Genomic DNA, 21,258 nt, shown 5'->3' on the forward strand with positions numbered 1-21,258 from the left:
TTATTAACTTTTACTAAGCCATAATGGTAACATATTGTGTTTTCACACGAGGAGAGGATATATAAAATAATCCATTCTAATATGGCTTTTCAGATAAACATTGTTGTTACCCTTATTTAATTATACATTCTGAATCATTATTATCATGAACATATAAGATTCAATATATTTTTCTTCAACCAAATTTTATTTTTTATATTTTTTCTAGATGATTTTTTAAATTACATACGAGTATTTATTCCAATACTAGAGGCCCGATGCACAAAATTCATGCAAGAGTAGGCCTTCCTTTCCCTGGATGCCAGCACCATCTTCCCTCTGGCACCCAGGACCCGGGCTTCCCTCGCAGTGCCATCTTCATCTGGAAGGTTGTCCGGAAGGACATCCGGTCTAATTAGCATATTATGCTTTTATTATTCTAGATTGCCAGCAGTATGGGAGAGCAGCAGGTCAGCCACAAAAAATCTGCTCTGCAGCCCCTCACAAGCCAGCTGCTTATATAGGGTAAGACAAAGATTATACCCGGAAATATGGATTATAGGCATTGGGAATTAGAGATTACAGGCATGGGGAAGTAGGAGGCTGGGGTGGGACTCCATTGTTTGGGCAACAAGGTTGTTAATCCATCCATGGGAATGGACCACATTCTTTTGGAACAAATGGACCACATTCACATGGAACAAATCTTTTCATGTGAAAAACATTTTCTGAAGGTAACCATTCTAAATACACAGAAGTCACTTTTCCCGCTGGACACGATGGCTTGTTTCTGGTTTCAATGCTCTTTTTGGGAATCTGGCTGTAGTTCTGGAAGGACACCACCCTAAGGCATCCCTGGTCCCTGAGCCTGTGCACCTTTTTGGCAAATGCACACGGCAGACTCCAGTTGTCAACAAAGATCAAAATGGAGCCAGATTCATTAGGTGCCTTTTCAGTGTGTGTGTTTGCAAGGAAGGACCACTGTTCCCTGGGGACTCTCAGCCCTGCCTCTCAGTGCAAACGTCCCTGGACAGGAGTTGTGGCTGCTTTGGGCTCAGGCCTGTGCACCTCAGGCGCCAGAGGGCGATGTCTGCGAAGTGTCTGTCATCTGAGTAGTGGGGGCGGGGGGTGGTGGTGGGTGGGGCTACGCTCTGCTTCCACCCTTTTGTTCCTCTCCCTTCAGCTGCGCTGGGATCTCTCTCCCTTGTTCTGTCCTCATCTGTGGAGCTGTGATCTGTAAGGTGGTGGGAGCCGCAGGCGGGACTCAGGGGGCCCAGGAAACCAGAAATGGTGAGTGTGCGGCCGGGCGCGGAGACGGGAGGAGGGGCGGGTGGAGCCGCCGGGGCGGGACCGTCTCTCCTCGGTCAGGTCCGGGGCCTGCGGACCCCAGGCGCCCGGGGGCTCCGCTGAAACCGCAGGCCCCTCGGGCTCGCAGTGTGGGCCCAGCCGGGACCCGGGGTCCGGTTTGTCCCCGCGGCAGGGCCTTCGGCTGCGGAGCGAGTCTGGGCAGCTCTGCACCCACGTCCCCGCGGCTCCGCAGTTGGTGCGGTGACCACGGGGAGGGTCAGTGGGGACAATGGTGACCCGGTCTCCGCGGTTCGTGCCTGGGAGGAGCTGTGGTCTGTGGGGCCCCTGTCCCTCCTTTCTCCCCAGAAGGATCCCGTTTTCTCCTGGGTTTTGATGTTTGTGGAGCAGGCTCTCAAGTCCACCCCCTGTCCCCCAGGCCCTGCTCTGCAGCCAATGCCTGCATTTCCAGTCTCTCCCCCGGATCCTAAACCCCATCTTCCCTTCTCTGAGTCACAGCATCTTTATCAGCTATTTGTTTTGTGGTGCTTTTCAAACCGTTAAAAACAAAATTCAGCTGAGTAAGTTAGAAGATTTAAGTGGCTTGATTCCCATTCACGAAAGGGGCCGCATCCCATCTAGTAAATAGAATCTGAGGAGCTGTTCAAAATGGAAGGCGTTTACAATAGGCAGAAAGAAGTGGCTTTGAGAGGTTATTAGCAAAAGAAAAGAGGGGATTTCCATTGGCCGGGTCACCTTCCTTAGGGGAAGGAACAGCAGGAGGCTTTTAGACAGATTAGTGTTGAACAGCAAGTTGCAGAGTGACTGGGTTAGAATTCTACTCCTGGGAGAGGTGAAACTGCAGGTACATTCAGGCATGCACCCCTGAACCTGGGGAGTCCATCTTGAGGCAGTTTTGTTGTTTTCAGTTCTCTTACACACACCTGCATGGTGTTTCCTACTACACACCTAGGCCATATGGTGTAGCCTGTGGGTCCTAGGCAGCAAACCTGTACAACATGCTGCTGTACTGAATACTGTAGGCAATTGTAATGCAGTGGTAGTAAGCATTTATGAAAAGGTGCAGTAAAAATGCGGTGTGCAAGGTAGAAAATGGTACATCCGTGTGGGCACTGACCCTGAATGGGCTACAGGACTGGAGGCTGCTCTGCAGGAGTCAGTGATTGGTGAGTGAATATGAAGGCCTAGGACGTTACTGTGCACGACTGTAGACTTTATCACACTGTACACTTAGGCCAGGAAATGTACAAAAAACAGGTTCAATCAAGCCCAGGAGGCAGTGATGCAATCAAAAGGCACAGTCAGCACAAGACCTCTGAGGCTGCTGCCCGCATCAAACAGCATACTGCTTCACAGCAAAGTTTTCTTTCACTAAGTAGAAAGCTCACAAAGATAAAGAGGATAGTATAGCAAATACAGGAACCAGCTCATCATCATCAGGTTTCTATGTAGTGAGCGTAACTGTATGTGCTGGACTTTCACAGGACTGGCCGCACAGGAAGCTTGTTTACACCAGCATCATCATAAGCATCTGAGCAATGCATTTCCCGATGACATTGTGATGGGTATGACATCACTAGGTGACTGCAGTTTTTCAAATTCACTGTAATATTTTTGTTTTATAGAAGGGATTTTATTTTTCATTAAGTTACAATTGACATACAGTATATTAGTTTAAGGTGTACAGCATAATTATTTGATATGTGTATGTATTGTGAAGTGATCATGGCAATAAGTCTAGTTAACATCTGTCATCATACAGACTTACAGAATATTTTTATCTTGAAAAGAGAACTTTTAAGATTTACTCTTACCAACATTAAAATCTGAAATATGGTATTACTAACTGCAGTCTCTGTGCTGTAAGCTGCATTTCCATGACTTACTTTATTACTGGAAGTTTGTACCTTTTGACACCTTTCATCCATTTGACCCCCACCACATCCCCGCACACCACTCCTGCAACCTCTAGCAACCATTAAGTCTGTGCTCTATCTATGGAGTTGTTTTTTTAAAGGTTCCACAGATAATTGAGAACACGTGGTATTTCTCTTTTTCTGACTTATTTCACAAAGCATCCTGCCCTCAAGGTCCATGAATGTGTTGTTACAAGTGGCAGCATTTATTTTTCTGATGGCTGAACAATACAATAATATTCTTCTGTGTGTGTGTGTGTGTGTGTGTGTGTGCACCATTTTCTTTAAATTTTTATTTTTATTTTTCATTGGTTTTTGGAGACAGTGGAAGAGAAAGGGAAAGACAGAGAGAAATATCGATGTGAGAGAAACACATCACTGGTGGCCTCCTGCACATACCCCGACCCGGGCTCAGGCCAGTGAGGGACAGTTGCATCCAAGGTGCGTGCCCTTGACCGGAATCAAACCTGGGACCCTTTAGTCCACAGGCTGATGCTAATATTTTGTTGAGAATTTTTAGCATCCATGTTCATCAGGGATATTGGCCTGTAATTCTCCTTCTTTATAGTGTCTTTGTTTGATTTTGGAATTAGAATAATGCTGGCCTCATAAAACGAGTTTGGAAGTGTTCCTTTCTCTTGGAGTTTCTGAAATAGTTTGAGGAGTAAAGGTGTATGTTCTTCTTTGAATGAAGAAGAACTCGCCTGTGAAGCTGTTCCGACCTGGGCTTTTATTAGCTGGGAGTTTTTTAATTACTGCTTCTCTTTCATCGGTTGTTATTGGCCTATTCAGGTTTTCTGATTCAGTTTTAGGAAGTGGTATTTTTCTAGGAATTTGTCCATTTCATCCACATTGTCCAGCTCGTTGGCATATAGTTGTTCATAGTGTTTTCTTACAATCCTTTGTATTTCTGTGGTGTTGGTAGTTACTTCTCCACTTTTGTTTTGGTTTTACTTATTTGGGACCTCTCTCTTTGTTTCTTAATAAGTGTGACTAACAGTTTATCATTTTTTTTTTTATCCTTTCAAAGAACCAGATCTTGGTTTCATTTGATTTTTTTGTGTATTGTTTTTTTAGTCTCCATGTTATTTCTGCTGTAATCTTTTATTATTTCCTTCCTTCTACTTACTCTGTTCTCTTTCTAGTTCTTTAAATTGTAGGGTTAAATAATTTATTGTTGATTTTCCTTGTATTTTGAGATACTCCTGTAATGCTATGAATCTTCCTCTCAGAACTGCTTTTGATGTGTCCCAGAGATTTTGGGTTGTTGTGTGTTCATTTTCATTTGTTTCCAGGAATTTTTTGATGTCTTTCTGGATCTCTTTGGTAACCCCTTCATTCTTTGATATGCTCTTTAGCCTCCATGTGTTTAAATGTTTTGGATATGTTTTCTGTAGTTGATTTCTAATTTCATTCTACTGTGATCTGAGAAGATGCTTGATATGATTTCAATCTTCCTGACATTCTAGAGACTTGTTTTGTTTCCTAATGTTGTCTATCTTTGTGAATGATCTGTGTGCACTTGAGAAGAATGTATATTCTGCTGCTTTGGGCTCAAATGTTCTATAAATATCAATTAAATCCATCTGATCCAGTGAGTCCTTTAGAGTCACTGTCTCCTTATTAAGTTTTTGTCTGAAAGATCTATCCATTGAAGTCAGCGGGTTGTTGAAGTCTCCGACTATGATTGTATTGTTGTCTATCTCTCCGTTAAAGTTCTCTAGAAGTTATATAATGTATTTAGGTGCTCATATATTGGGTTCATATGTGTTTAGCAGGGTTATATCCCCTTGTTGGATCGATCCCTTTGTTGTCTCTAGTGATGGTCTTAATTTTAAAGTCTATTTTGTTGGGTATGAGTATTGATACTCCAGGTGTGTGTGTGTGTGTGTGTGTGTGTGTGTGTGTGTGTGTGTTTTCCATTTGCATGGAAAAATTGATTCCATCCCGTCACTCTCATCATGTGTGTGTCTTTTGTTTTGAGGTGGGTCTCTTGTAGACAGCATATAGTTGGGTAATATTTTTTATCCATTCAGCTACCCAGTGCTTTTAGATTGCAGCATTAAACTCATTTACATTTAGGGTTATTATTGGTAGGTAGTTATTGCCATTTTAATTCTGTATGCCTAGGTTTCTCTGTTTCTTTTCATTACAGCAGTCCCTTTAGCATTTATTTTTTTTAATTTAAATTCTTTATTGTTTAAAGTATTACATATATCTCCTTTTTGCCCCATTGATTTCTCCCCAGCTACTTCCACCCCCAGCACATGCCCTCACCCACTCCTCCCTCTGTCCATTGGTTATGCTTATATGCATGGATACAAGTCCTTTGGTTGACCTTTTATCCTGCCTTCCTCCCCTGCCTTCCCTCTGAGGTTTGATGGTCTGTTTGATGCTTCTATGTCTATGAATCTATTTTTATTGATCAGTTTATTATATTCCACAATGAGTGAGGTAATATGATATTTATCTTTTTCCAACTGGCTTATTTCGCTTAGCATCATGCTCTCCAGGTCCATCCATTCTGATGCAAATGGTAGGAATTCTTTCTTTTTTTATAGCAGCATAGTATTCCATTGTATAGATGTACCACAGGTTTTTAATCCACTCATCTGCTGATGGACATTTAGGCTGTTTCTAACTCTTAGCTATTGTAAATTATTCTACTATGAACATAGAGGTGTATATATCCTTTTTGATTGGTGTTTCTGATTTCTTGGGATATGTTCCTATAAGTGGGATTACTAGGTCAAATGGGAGTTCCATTTTTAAAAATATATATATACTAGAGGCCAGGTGCACAAAATTTGTGCACTGTGGGGTGTTGTCCCTCAGCCTAGCCTGCCCCCTCTCCAATCTGGGACCCCTCGGGGGACTGCTGGTTTAGGCCCGATCCCTGTGGGACATTCCTCTCACAATCTGAAACTGCTGGCTCCCAACTGCTTGCCTGCCTGATTGCCCCTAATCACTTCTGCCTGCCAGTCTGATCACCCACTAACTGCTCCCCTGCCAACCTGATAGACGCATAACTGCGCCCCTGCTGGCCCGATTGTCCCCAACTGCCCTCCCCTGCTGGCCCGATCGCCCCCAACTGCCCTCCCCTGCTGGCCTGGTCTCCCCCAACTACCCTCCCCTGCTGGCATGGTCGCTCCTAACTGCCTTCTCCTGCTGGCCTGGTCGCCCCCAACTGCCCTCCCCTCCAGGCCTGGTTGTCCCTAACTGCCCTCTCCTGCAGGCCTGGTCATCCCCAACTGCCCTCCCCTGAAGACCTGGTCCCCCCAACTGCCCTTTCCTGCCAGCCTGGTCACCCCTAACTGCCCTCCCCTGCCGGCCTGCTTGCTCCTAACTTCCCTCCCCTGAAGGCCTGGTTGCCCCTAACTGCCTTCCCCTGCCGGCCCGGTCACCCCTAACTGCCCTCCCCTGCTGGCTTGGTCACCCCTAACTGCCCTTCCCTGCTGACCTGATCACCCACAACTACCCTCCCCTGCCAGTCATCTTGTGGTGGCCATCTTAGACCACATGTGGACGGCGATCTTTGACAACATGGGGGCCACCATCTTGTGTGAGGGTCAATTTGCATATTACCTCTTTATTATATAAGATTTTATTGATTTTTTACAGAGAGGCAGAGAGAGGGATAGAGAGTTAGAAACATCGGATGAGAGAGAAACATCGATCAGCTGCATCCTGCACACCCACTACTGGGGATGTGCCCGTAACCAAGGTACATGGCCTTGACCAGAATTGAACCTGGGACCCTTTAGTCCACAGGCCAACGCTCTATCCACTGAGCCAGACCGGTTTCTTTATCCACTTGACTATTAATTGGCCCTTTGGTTGCTTCCATATATTGGTTATTATAAATAATGCTGCAATGAACATATATTCTTTTGAATTAGTGTCTTGGGTTTCTTCAGATATTTACCCCTAAGTGGAATTGCTATGTCATAAGGCAGTTCCATTTTTAATTTTTGAAGGAACCTCTATACTGTTTTCCCATAGTAGCTGCACAAATCTTCGTTCTCACCAATAGTGCATGAAGGTTCCTTTTCCTCCACATCCTCCTCAGCACTTGTTTGTTGATTTATTGATAATAGCCATTCTGACAGGTGTCAAATGATAGCTCATTTTTGTTCCCCTTGTAATCCTCAACCAAGGATTTGTTTATTGATTTGAAAGAGAGAAAGAAACTAATCAGGTGCCTCCCATACCATCAACTGGGGATTGAACCCACAACCACGGTATGTGCCCTGACCATAATTGAACCTGCATCCTTTTGTGAATGATGATCCAACCAATGGAAACAATTGTAGTTTCAATTTGTATTTTTTGGATGAATAGTGACACTGAACATCTTTTCATATGTCTGTTGGCCATCTGAAATCTTTGGAGATGTAGCTATTCAGGTCCTCTGCCCTTTTTAATTGGATTGTTTGTTTTGTTGGTGCTGACTTGTATGAATTCTTTATAAATTTTGGATATTAACCCCTTATCAGATGTACCATTGCCGAATATGTTTTCCCATTGTGGAGGATGTCTTTTCATTTTGTGGATGGTTTCCTTTGCCCAGCAAAATTTTTTTAGTTGAGGTGGTCTCATTTGTTTATTTTTTTCTTTTGTTTGCCTTGCTCAGGGAGACATGTCAGAAAAATATTAAGAGAAATGTTAAGAGATTTTACTGTAGAAGGTTTTTTTTAAAATATATTTTATTGATTTTTTACAGAGAGGAAGGAAGAGGGATAGAGAGTTAGAAACATCGATGAGAGAGAGACATCGATCAGCTGCCTCCTGCACACCTCCCACTGGGGATGTGCCCACAACCAAGGTACATGCCCTTGACCGGAATCGAACCTGGGACCCTTGAGTCCACAGGCCGACACTCTATCCACTGAGCCAAACCAGTCTCGGCTTTACTGTAAAAGTTTTACATTTAAATCTTTAATCCATTTGAGTTAATTCTTGTACTAGTATATGGTATAAGAATGTGGTCTAGGTTTCATTCTTTTGCGTGCATTTTCCAATTTTCCCAACACCATTTATTTAATAGACTGTCTTTACTCCCTTGTATACACTTGTCTTCTTTGTCATATATTAATTTACCATGTAAGTGTGGATTTATTTGGTCTCTGTTCTCTTCCATTGGTCTATATGTCTGTTTTTATGCTGGTACCATGCTAGTTTGATTACTATAGCTTTGTAGTATAGTTTGATATCAGGTAATGTGGTATCTCTGACTTTGTTCTTCTTCGTCAAGATAGATATGGCTATTTGGGATCTTTGGTAGATTCACATGAAATGTTGGATTACTTGTTCTAGTCCTGTGAAAATTCCTCAGGTGGCTGCTCAGGTGTCCCTCCTCTGCTCCCTTAGGGACTGTGACACTCCAGGGGTTCTGTCTCAGCCGGGAGAGTCTAGAATGTGGAACCTTCTGAAAGTGGCTTTCCTCTGTCCTGTGGGAAGCAGGCTGCTCATCTGAGCTGAATCCAATGTATGTGGTTCTTTCCTTCAGAGCCTTTATGCATCACCTAGGGAAGCCCTTTCACTCTAGTTTCCCTGAGAATGAAAATGTCCATTGATTGAATGTGCCAGGTAGGAAAAAAAAAGAGAAGAGTAATACAACCCAGCAGGGTGGTTCAGTGGGTGAACATCAACCTTCAAACCAGGAGGTCAGTGTTCCATTCCGGTCAGGGCATGTGCCCTAGTTGCAGTCTTGATCCCCAGTAAGGGGGCATGCAGGAGGCAGCCAATCAATGATTCTCTCATCACTGATGTTTCTCTCTATGTCTCTCTACTTTCCTCTCTGAAATATACTTAAAAATATATTTACTATATATACTTCATTGACACTTCCAAAAATACTGAATATTGAATTCACTTCATTGTACTGATGGGGTGGTCATAATAATCTGGCCGGTCATAATAATCTGGCCACTCAGTATGTATATATGTATGTATGTATGTATGTGTGTATATATATATATATGTGTGTGTGTGTGTGTGTGTGTGTGTGTGTGTGTGTGTGTGTGTGAGAGAGAGAGAGAGAGAGAGAGAGAGAGAGAGAGATACAGCCCTAGCCGGTTTTCCTCAGTGGATAGAGAGTCTGCCTGTGAATTGATGTGTTCCAGGTTCAATTCTGAACAAGGGCACATCCTTGGTTGCAGGCTCCTCCCTGGCCCTGATCTGGCCATGTGCAGGAGGCAACTAATTGATGTTTTTCTCTCACGTTGATATTTATCTCTGTCTTACCCTCTCTCTTCCACTATCACTAAAAATCAGTGGAAAAATATACTCAGGTGAGCATTAAAAAAAAGAGAGAGAGATACAGATGAAAAAAGCAAGGAAATTTGTGAAAGGAAACAGATTTTTCTTTTGCCTTTTATACAAGAGAAACTCCAAATGTGAAATGAATGTATTTAAGTTTTCAGGCACTTTTGTTTGTTTGTTTGTTTTTAGTTTTCTAAACATATTTTTATTGATTTCAGAGAGGAAAGAGATGACAGACAGAAACATCAATGATGAGAGAGAATCATGGATTGGCTGCCTCCTGAATGCCCCCTACTGGGAATCCAGCCCAAAAGCGCAGGCTTGTCCCTGACTGAGACTCTAACAATGATCTCCTGGTTCATGGGTCAACACTCCACCACTGAGCCACACCTACAGGGCACATTTTTTATTTTTAGATCCCTGTTTATATGTCTTGTCTCTAGAGTAAGCATGTGAAACTCGCAGCCTGCTGGCTGCATGTGACCCACAATGAATATTTTTGTGGCCCAACCAATATAATGGTATGTAAGACACGTTCTAATAAAAGTTTTGTAACTTAATTTTTACATTACCCTGTTATATATAATCCTATATATAACAAGAGCTAATATGCAAATGGTCATCACGCCCTCTCGCCCTCCAATAGGAATTGCTCAGACACTCACCACTGGGGAGAGAGGAATGGAGACCAGCCAGGCACAAATGAGCTCCTGATAGAGGAATGGGGACCAGCCAGGCTGCGGCCTGGGTGAGGGACAAGCCACACACCCCATGCTTCTGGGTGCCTGCGGCTGGCCAGTGGGAGGGAAGTCGGGTCCCGGGTGCCTGTGACCAGCCAGAAGAGAGAATCCTGGATCCCGGGTGCTGGTCAAGGCATAGGCTGTTAGGGGTTATCAGGCCAGTAGGGGAGCAGTTAGGGGCAATCGGGCAGGCAGGCAGAGGTGGTTAGGGGCAATCTGGCAGGTAAAGGGGTTATGGGCAATCAGGCAGGCAGGCATGTGAGCAGTTAGGAGTCAGCAGTCCCGGATTGCGAGAGGCAGTCGAACATCCCCCGATGGGTCCTAGATTGGATAGGGTGCAGGCCAGGCTGAGGGACCCCCTTCCCCCCGACCATGAATTTCCTGCACCCGGCCTCTACTCTTATATAATAAAAGGCTAATATGTAAATTATTCCCTGGGGAGTTCGACTGACCAGTTCAACCACTCGCTATGACATGTACTGACCACCAGGGGCTAGTGTGGAATGAAGGAAGGCCCTGGCCAGCTCTGATCGCCCGCCAGGCCTAGGGACCCTACCCGTTCACCAATTTCGTGCACTGGGCCTCTAGTTATTAATAACGTTCTCTAATGACTGATTACTTAAATCATTTTGGATTCATTTCCCTTAAGCTCAGGTGTACCATTTCTCTCCACTAATACTAGCAGCGAATGTTTTAGCAGCCAATTGCCTCATGAAGTCTTGGACTGAATTGTTTGGTATGTGCAACAGGAAATATTTCGCTTTTGGAAAACAAGAAAAATAGGTTCATTTGTGTTACATTTATTAATTTGTGCAGTTATTCAGTGTCTGCTAAGTTAATGTCCAAGAAAAAATACTTCTTGATGAACAGAATATTTTTATTTTATGTTAACAATTACTCATTTATTTTAGTCCTTTGTATTCAGCATGTCTATCAAATTAAACCTACATTTCTATGAAAATTGAAGCTTTTCTTTTTTGTGGCCCACATAAACTTAAACCTTGTTTATTCGGCCCGAGTTAGCCTTTGAGTTTGACATGCTTGCTCTAGAGAACCTTAAAAATGGTTACATCATTGAATTTTTATTGTAGTTGAACTGTATGTAACTAGTAGAACAATATGCAAATTTCTGAAAATTCATTACATTTCAGAGTTAAACTTATTATTTAAAGGAATTAAATTATAGAATGGTTAAAAATAGAGCATGTAAATTTCTGCGTGTATTTGCAGCACACCTGTGAAATAGAAAAGTGCCACTTTAGACTCACTGCCCACATATGCTGGTCCCTCCAGCACTGTTTCTCCTGTTACCGCCATATACAGTGTTCATCATTTCTTAACAAATGTCCCACGGTATACGAAGTCTAGCCACTACCGCTGGATGCTCACATACATTTGTGGTGGGGCAGAGCCTCAGGAAGTACTCAGGGTGAGGAAAGCAGAGTTTATCAGATTCAAACAGACCAAAATTTGGCCATGTGAAGGAGGGCTCTGTACAGGTGGTGCCTGGAAAGGAAAACAGCCCCAGACCTAGAGCCACACAGCTCAGTCTGTGCCAGATTCTCCAGGAACCTGATCTCTGCAGGACAGGCCCACTAAGTGTGAGGGAGGTGGGGCTCAGGGTCTCCCATGAGGGGGAGCTGCCTGTCAGGCTTGGGGGAAGGTGGGTGGAGTGGCACGCAGCCTTGACCACCCAACTCAGTCTGTCCTGGACTGTGCCCACATCTCAGCATGGTGGAGCCACCAGGAGGGGCGTGCTGCTGGGAGTCCAGAGGTGGGACTAGGGCATCTCTCTTGAGGGGGAGGCACCAGTCAGGTTCACAGAAAACGTTGGGGAATGACCCCTTCCCTGGAGGCACACAACTCAGTCACTGACACCTTAGAGCAAGCATCCTCAAACTACGGCCCACGGGCCACATGTGGGTGTTTTTGCTGTTTTGTTTTTTTACTTCAAAATAAGATATGTGCAGTGTGCATAGGAATTTGTTCATAGTTTTTTTTTTAAACTATAGTCTGGCCCTCCAACTGTCTGAGGGACAGTGAACTGGCCCCCTGCTTAAAAAGTTTGAGGACCCCTGCCTTAGAGTCTGCCCACACCCAGGCCCAGGCAGCTGACTCCTCAGCAGAGCACAATAGACAAGGGTTTTTCTTGCCTTGTAATTAGCACTCAGACTATTCATAAAATATATATCTTTATTGATTTCAGAGAGGAAGAGAGAGGGAGGGAGAGAGAGATAAAAACATGAATAATTAGAATATTTTATTGGCTGCCTCCTTCATGCTCCTCCCACCCCCACTAGGGATCAACCCTGCAACCTGGGCATGTGACCTGAACAGGGATGGAACTATGACCTCCTGGTTCATAGGTGGATGCTCAAGCATTGAGCCATGTGGTTCGGGCAAACTCTGCATTTTTTTATGGTTACCTGCTGACAGCTTGAGCCTCAGTCCGCTCTTGTCCCTATTGCCTCCCACTTGAACAAGCTGATAAGAAAGCCTGGGTGGTGTCTCCTATACAGCAGGCAGGTGATTCAAACCACAGAATCCCTGTCTGTGCAGAACTCTTGCCCAGGACCCATCTTCGAAGCCCCACATGACCACACCAGGCTCCATTTCTGGCTCTGAAGCCAGGTCTCAGCTGCTTGAGAGGCCAGCCCGGCCCTCCTTTGAGACCTCTATGTGAGTCCTAAGGCGTTTGCTGCTCTCTTGGTGTGGGTGTGAGGGGTGACACACCAGCATCACTCTCATCCACTCCTCTGCAGGTGACCATAACACTTGAACTTGCTGCCAGGAACAGCACATCCCAACATCCAGCCATGTGGGTCTGTCTTCTGTTTCTCAGACTTGCTCACCTGTGGCCGCTGGGAGCCGGGTGGATGGTGCTGGGAGCTGTGCTGCCCCATGTGGCATTGCTGAGCCTGTTGAGCCTCACTTCTATGTACCAGAGTGGGAGCTTTCATGCATTTCTAGGCAATTGGCAGACAGAGTATGGTATTGGGCCCACTTTAAATGGTCCTGGAATCATTTGCTCTGGCTCTGCCAGTTCAATAAATGTGTCACCACATATAGCAGGCTAGTTTTTAAGTTGATGATATTGTATGGCCCATGAATGATGTTATAACTGTCCAGATGGCCCATGGCAGAAAAAAGGTTCCCAACCCCTGCTCTGTAGAAAAAAATAATTAGGGTTCCACTGGGAGCTTGTCTTACTCCTTACTCTCCCTGGACCTAAGACAAGAGAGGTTTCCCTATTTGGTCGTTGCTCTACTGAATAGATCATTGGGTTTTCTGGCATCACAAGTGGTGAGTGGGAACCTTTTCTGTTCCCTACACATAGACATCAGTTGTTATTGATATCTTTCTGGCAGCAGCATTTACGGGAATTATGCTGTGGGCAGGTCCTATGCCTGGGATAGACTGTCCTGCTGCTGGAACTCACAGGAGAGCTCAGAAATGAGTTGGGAGAAGAGCCCCTAGAGTAGCATCAAGTTTTTGGAGAAAATCACTTTTTGATAATTTTTATGTTTTCAGATTGAAAAATTTTTAACATATTGGGATTTTTCCACATTTGTTCTTCTTCCTCAAGATTGCTGTTGCTATTTAGGGTGTTTTTGGTCCCATATAAAATTTTTGTATATTTGTCCTAGTTATGTGAAATACACTATTGATAGCATGATAGGAATTGCATTTTACTGGCTATTAAAATTATATAAATTTCAATTGTACAATTGTATAATACATCACCTGTATATTTTATTGTGTGTTCCCCACCCAAAGTCTCCTTCCATCACCATTTAATCCTCCCCTTTTCTACCTCATCACAGCCCCGTCCCCTCTGGTACCCCATGCTGTTGTCTGAGTCTAAGAGTTTGTTTGTGTTGCTTAATCCCTCCCCCTTTTTTCATCCAGTCTCCCAACCCCCTGGCCCTCTGACAGCTGTTAGTGTGTTCTGTGTATCTATGAGTCACTGTAGACTTTGTTAGTTTCACTTCTTTACATTCCAAATAAAAATTAAATCATGTGATATTTGTGTTTTTCTTACTGGTTTACTTCACTCAGCATAATGCTCTCCAGGCACATCTGTTCTGTCATGGAGGATACGATTTCCTTCATTTTTATAGCTGAGTAATATTCAATTGAGTTGTACCAAGGCTTTTTTATCCACTCACCTACTGATGGGCACTTGAGCTTCCTCCAAGGCAGGGCTGTTGTAAATAATGCTACAATGAAAGCAAGGGTGCATATTTTCTTTTGTATTAGTATTTTGAGTTTTTCAGATATATTCCCCGAAGTGATATTGCTGGGTCATTGTCGGGGCTGAACTGCAGACCCTGAATGACGGAAGAATGGATTTGTCCAACACAACATTTGCAGTGAAAGAAAGGGCTAAGGGAATACCTGGCTAAAGGAACCAGGCAGCCTTGATTGCCTGCCTTGTTAGGCTTTTATTGTAACAGCAGTTTGAGATAAAGTTTATCTTTCAGATAAAATCAGTAGGGTCAGTAATTTTGGAGGACACGTGTGTTTGTAATGTCCTTTAAGTGAGGACACCCGAAGATTAAGTATAAGGATTCCATTAAACAGCCAGGGGTCTGCAAGTGCACAGACTTGTTTGGAAAGATCAAGGAATAATTAGGGGCACAGCCTTCAGCACTCCCCTAAGTTGAAATTCTGATAAACAGGGCAGGCAGCCATCCACACACTTTCTTTTTGTTGGGATGTCCTCCTTACAAACAAGTCTTGTGTGCTCCCCAACAGGTCATGAGTCAGTTATATTTTTAAATTTAGAGGAATCTCCATACTGACACTTGTCCTTTGTGCCTTACTGATAATAGCCATTCTGACAGGTTTGAGGTGATTTTTCAGTGTGGTTTTAATTTCATTTTTCACATGTGTATTGGCTATCTGTATGTCCCTTTGGGGAAGTATCTATTCAGGTCCTTTGCCTTTTTTTCTTTTATAAGCTGTTTCCTTTGCTGTTTTTTATTTCATGTTTTTAAATCCTCACCGGCAGATATGTTTTTTATTGACTTTAGAAGATAGCAAGGGAGCAGAGAGAAATAGGAAAAAACATCTATTGTCTACCTCCCTTTCACACCCCAGTTGGGAATCAAACACAAACCTGGGGCATATGCCTTGATCAGGAACTGAACTCATGACCTACTTTTTGTTGTTGTTGTTTTTTCTTGTGTGTGTGTTTGATTGTATAAATTCTTTATAAACTTTGGGTAATAACCCCTTACCAGATGTTTCCTTGGTGAATATGTTCTGCATTTGGGTTGTTTGCCTTTTTATTTTGTTGATGATTTCCTTTTAGTTTGATGTAGTCCCATTTTTTTTTTATTTTTTATTTTGTTTCTCTTTCCCGGAGAGATATATTAGAAAAAGTATTGCTTGGAGAAATGTCCATGATTTTATTGCCAGTTTTTTCAGGTAGGATTTTTATGGGTTTGCGTCTTACATTTAAGTCTTTTATGTATTTTTAGTTTATTCTTGTGTATGGTGTAAGAAGCTATTCTGGTTTCTTTTTTTCTTTTTCTTTCTTTTTTTTTTTTTTTTTTTGGCATTTTCCCAGCATCATTGATTGAATATATAACCTTTACTTTATTGTGTATTCTTGCCTCCTTTGTCAAATATTCCGTGACCATAAAGGCATTGGTTTATTTCTGGGCTCTCTGTTTCATTCCACTGATTTATATGCTGTTTTTAGGCCAGGACCATGCTGTTTTGATTACTATAGCCTTGTAGTATAGTTGGATATTAGGTAGTATGATTCATCCACATTTGTTCTTCTTCCTCAAGATTGCTGTTGCTATTCAGGGTGTTTTTTGGTTCCATATAAAATTTTTGTGTATTTTTTCTAGTTATATGAAACACATGATTGGTATCTTGATAGGAATTGCATTGAATCTATAGATTGCTTTGGGTAGTATGGACACTTTAATGATATTAATTTTTCATGTCAATAAACACTATATATACTTCCATTTATAGTTTAAATTCCAATTACATTGACATTTAATTTTATTTTGTGTTAGTTTCCGGTGTAGAACATAGTGTTTATTCAAGTTTTACAGAGTTTTCTCCCATATATTTTCAGTACTCACAAGACACCTTATGTGTTTTGGAATCATGTGCCACGTCAACATGAAAATATTGCAGATTTCAATAAAGGGCCTTGTACATGCCAAGTCTTAAATTGTTCCTCAAGGTCCAGGCCCCAGTTAGAGTGTCACAATTCTGCCAGAAAGACTTCTTTTGAGTGTGATCTTATGATTTCAATATACGTGTCTATGTGTCCTAAAAATCAGTATGAAGTAACTCTCAGGCTCATAAATAAAGGACTTCTGTAGAGGGCTAAGTTGCCCTGTCTTGCTCATGCCTGAACTCTTAACTCTCATGTCCTATCTCCATGAAATGAGAGAGGCAAAAGTTCAAACTGAGTTACTAATAAATATTATAAAAACAAATGATCATTCATACTCCTCCATAAGAATATTTTCATCCATTCAGGTGTATCTAACTACTTCTAATAATCTGGAGTACTTCAGGACAATATGGTCAAGTACATTTTGTTCCAAGTTAAATATCCATACACCGCCTAGTCTCTCCTGTTTGGTGATAAGTATGGAAGAGAAAGCTACAAGGCCCTTATTGTATTCATAGTCATTAAAACTTTATGCAGACATGACAGTATGTTTCATGGACTGCTCCATCAAATGGTGGTTATAATGGAGATGACTTTTCTCATAAAATAGAAGTATTTTAATTTATTAATATAGAAGTTGTTCAAGGTGCTTTTTACCCTGACATTTGAGAGCAATAAAGACTTGAAGTGATTACAGTAAAATCAAATCATTAAATCCCATGTGTTCTAGAGAAAGTGAGTGTAGCAAATTAATAATAGTCTTATTATTATTATTTTTTTTTTTAGAGAGGAACAGAGAGGGAAAGAGAGTTAGAAACATCTATGAGAGAGAAACATTGATCAGCTGCTTCCTGCACACCTCCTACTGGGGATGTGCCCGCAACCAAGGTACATGCCCTGGACCAGAATCGAACCTGGGACCTTTTAGTCTGCAGGCCGACGCTCTATCCACTGAGCCAAACCGGTCAGGACTAATAATAGTCTTACAATCAAGTCATACACTGAATGTTGGGGACAAGGTGGCCTATGTGAACTTCTTGTGAATTATATATAAATCCCCAGTGCAGAATGTCTCACCCATTCTCCTCTATGCATATGTGGGATGTTTTAGGACTCAGTGGCCTTTGAGGATGTTAATGTGGAGTTCACCATGGAGGAGTGGGCTTTCCTGGATCCCACCCAGAAGAAACTCTACACAGATGTGATGCTGGAAACCTTCTGGAAGTTGGCATCAGTAGGTAGTTATGACAATTTCCTTTTTTTAAAAAAATTATTTTAGAGAGGAAGGAGTTGGGAGAGAACAAGAGAAAAATCAATGATGAGAAAGAATCACTGATTGGCTACCTCCTCCTCGCCTCACTGGGGATCTAGCCTGCAAACCAGTCCTACTGGGAATTGACCTGCGACCTCCCAGTTCATAGGTTGACAGGCAACCACAGAGTGACTCTGGCCTGCAACAACTTGTTACTTATTTAGTCAATTGGAAAACTAGTATTGCTTGCTTATTAATGCTGTTTCAGAAATTGAAATATGGAAAGGGAATACATTGGTAATTAAACTAGGAATGATCACAGCTCATTGTGTACTTAAAATCTAACCATTTTTTATATTCTTTAATAGTTTATAATGCTTTTTCTAGCATGTATTTTAGAAGAAAAATGTGAAGACTGTGACAGTGAAGATCAGTATGAACATCATGGGATGAATCTTAGGTGAGTCACATTGACATGAGAAAGGATTAAGAGCATCTTTGTTTTTCCCCAAAATATGATTTTATATATTTACAGAGGCCCAATGTATGAAATTTGTGCATGGGGGGGGGGGATTCCCTCAGCCTGACCTGTGCCCTTTCACAATTCGTGACCCCTTATGGGATGTTTCACTGCTGGTATAGGCCCAAGCAGACCTATGTTGACAGTCAGACATCCGTCTTGCAATCCGAATCCCTTGTTCCTAACTACCCACCTGCTCACTCCTTATCACTTGCCACGCTGCTCCTTAGTGCTGTCATGAAGCGGGAGAAGCTCTAGCCACAGCTGCTGCTCTCGCAAGCCATGAACCTGGTTTCAGCCTGAGCAGCACTCCAGCTGTAGGTGCACACTGATCACCAGGGGGCAGCTCCTGCATTGAGTGTCTACCCCCTGGTGGTCACTGCACATCATAGCAAACAGTTGAGCAGCCTTACCATATCATTAGCATATTATGCTTTGATTGGTTGAATGACAGACCGGACAACCAGACACTTAGCATAGTAGGCTTTTATTATATAGGATATTTCCCTTTTTGTTTTTTATTTCAGAGAGCTATGGAGAGGAAGAAAGAGAGAGAAACATCAATGATGAGAGATAATTATTGACGGCTGCCTCCCGAATGCCCCACACTCGAAATCCAGTCCAGAACCTGGGCATATGCTCTGACTGGGAATTGAACTGTGACCTCCTAGTTCAGAGGTCAGCTCTCAATCAATGAGCCTCGCTGGTGGTGGGCAAATATGTTTTTATTGATTTCAGTGTGTAGAGGTGAGAGGGAGAGATAGAAAAATTGATTGGCTGCCTCTTGCATGCCTGTACTGGAGTTAATAAGTCTGAATTCTTGCAATGTTGCCTTTCGGGGAATTGAACCAGCTACCCCCTGGTGTGTGGGTCCATGCTGAACCACTGAACCATATGGGCTCATTCCACAACATAATATTAAAAACAGGTAATCCAATTATATTGGCCCAGTTTTAAATTTGATTCTTTGAATAATCTCATCAAAATGTTTTTTCTTAAATATGAGATAGATGTTTAGTGTATAAAAAATAATTACACTTGGAAACAATATACAGAAGTATGATTAATGACTAAGTGTTTTCTAAATATCCACAATGCAACCTATTTCAGAGATTTTAGGATATGCATTTTTAAAAATTGGAATGTACACACCTAACCAGTTTTGCTCAGTAGATAGAGCGTCGGCCTGTAGACTCAAGGGTCCCAGGTTCGATTCTGGTTAAGGGCATGTACCTTGGTTGCGGGCACATCCCCAGTAGGCGGTGTGCAGGAGGCATCTGATTGATGTTTCTCTCTCATCGATGTTTCTAACTCTCCCTCTCCCTTCTTCTCTGTAAAAAATCAATAAAATATATTAAAAATAAATAAATAAAAATTGGAATGTACAGAAACTTGACCCTTTCTCTGAAAATGGTAAAAATGTCATTGTCATATTATTAATCAATATTAAATAGTTAACAGAGTATTAATAATATGCTTCTAATTTATACAGCAGTGATATGGTAGAGAGAGTCTGTACAAGGAAGGATGATGGTCAATGCAGAGAAAACCTCAGCCAGATTCCAAATCATAATGAAAAGAAGGAAACTCCTACTGAAAAAAAAAAATCTAAATCCAGGTTGTGTAGGCAAATCTTCATGCGTTACTTATCCTTGAATAGCCACCTGAGTTCTCACATTGGACCCAAACTATACCTGTGTCAGGAATATGAAGAAAGCCCTTATAAATGTAAGGAACCTGAGAAAGCTTTAAAGCTTCACCAACATATTCGAAGACATGAAGGCAGCCCCAGTGGGAAAGCTTTCCACTATTCAACTTCCCTTAGAAATGAAAGTACGCATATTCCTGGGAAACAGTATGAGTGCAAGCAATGTGGGAAAGGCTTTAGTCGTCTCATTTCCTTTAAACGTCACAAAAACACTCATAGTGGAGAGAAACCATATCAAAGTAAGCAATGTGGCAAAGCTTTCAGTTCTCCCAAGTACTCTGGAGAAAATGAAAGAACACACACTGGAGAAAAGCCCTATCAATGTAAGAAATCTGGTAAAGCTTTCAGTTCCACTTCTCTTAGAAATGGTGAAAGAACACATACTGACAAGAAACATGAATGTAAGCAATGTGGGAAGGTCTTCAATTGGCTCAGCTCTCTTAGAAAACATAAAAGAAGTCATGATGAAAAGAAGCCTCATGAATGTAAGGAATGTGGTAAAACATTTCTTCGTCGCTACTCTCTTAGAGATCATGAAAGGACCCATACTGGGCAAAAACCCTATGAATGTAAGCATTGTGGCAAAGGTTTCTATTCTCTACCTGCCCTCCAACGTCATGAAATAACTCATACTGGGGTAAAATGCTATAAATGTAAGCATTGTGGTAAAGGTTTCTATTATCATACTTCTCTCCAAGATCATGAAAGAACTCATACTGGGGAAAAACCCTATGAATGTAAGCTTTGTGGTAAAGTTTTCTCTTATTCAACTTCCCTCCAATATCATAAAAGAACTCATACTGGGGAAAAACCCTATGAATGTAAGCAATGTGGGAAAGCCTTCAGTTCCAGCAGCTCTCTTGCAAATCATAAAAGAAGTCACGATGAAAAGAAGCCTCATGAATGTAAGGAATGTGGTAAAACATTCCATCATCACTATTCCCTTAGAAATCATGAAAATACTCATACTGGGACAAAACCCTATGAATGTAAGCAATGTGGGAAAGTCTTCAGTTGGCTTAGCTCTCTTGGAAAACATAAAAGAAGTCATGATGGAAAGAAGCCTCATGAATGTAAGAAATGTCTTAAAACATTCCCTGATCAATATCACTTCCGAATTCATGAAAGTATTCATACTGGGGAAAAACCTTATGAATGTAGCCATTGTGGTAAAGCTTTCTCTTATCCAACTTCCCTTCAACGTCATGAAAGAACTCATAATAAGGAAAAAAACCTATGAATGTAAGTAATGGGAGAAAGCCTTTATTCATCCCAGTTCCCTTCAAATCCACAAAAACACTCATTGTTGAGAGAAATCATAATAAATAAAAGAATTCACACTGAAAATAAGCCCTATTATGTAAAGATTGTAGAAAAGCCTTTGACCATCCTAATTCTTTTTTTTTTTTTTTAATATATATCCTCA

General features: G+C 42.1%; 2 protein-coding genes across 2 annotated transcripts in view; both read left to right on the top strand.

The window, feature by feature from the left end:
* Positions 1 to 1,186: 1,186 nt before the first annotated feature.
* The window catches only part of LOC129149567 (zinc finger protein 124-like), a 40,926-nt gene continuing 20,854 nt past the window's right edge, over positions 1,187 to 21,258 (top strand). The window contains exons 1-3 of the mRNA XM_054718339.1: positions 1,187 to 1,269; positions 17,464 to 17,590; positions 17,992 to 18,064. Coding sequence (XP_054574314.1) covers positions 1,267 to 1,269; positions 17,464 to 17,590; positions 17,992 to 18,064 — 203 coding nt within the window. The 5' untranslated portion in view covers positions 1,187 to 1,266. The remainder of the gene's footprint in view (positions 1,270 to 17,463; positions 17,591 to 17,991; positions 18,065 to 21,258) is intronic.
* On the top strand, positions 19,762 to 21,072 carry LOC129149484 (zinc finger protein 14-like). The gene is made up of 2 exons (XM_054717884.1): positions 19,762 to 20,756; positions 20,925 to 21,072. The coding sequence occupies exons 1-2, from the start codon at positions 19,762 to 19,764 to the stop codon at positions 21,070 to 21,072; spliced, it is 1,143 nt and encodes a 380-aa protein (XP_054573859.1).

Source organism: Eptesicus fuscus, chromosome 6, assembly GCF_027574615.1.
Source record: "Eptesicus fuscus isolate TK198812 chromosome 6, DD_ASM_mEF_20220401, whole genome shotgun sequence".
Classification (NCBI taxonomy): domain Eukaryota; kingdom Metazoa; phylum Chordata; class Mammalia; order Chiroptera; family Vespertilionidae; genus Eptesicus; species Eptesicus fuscus.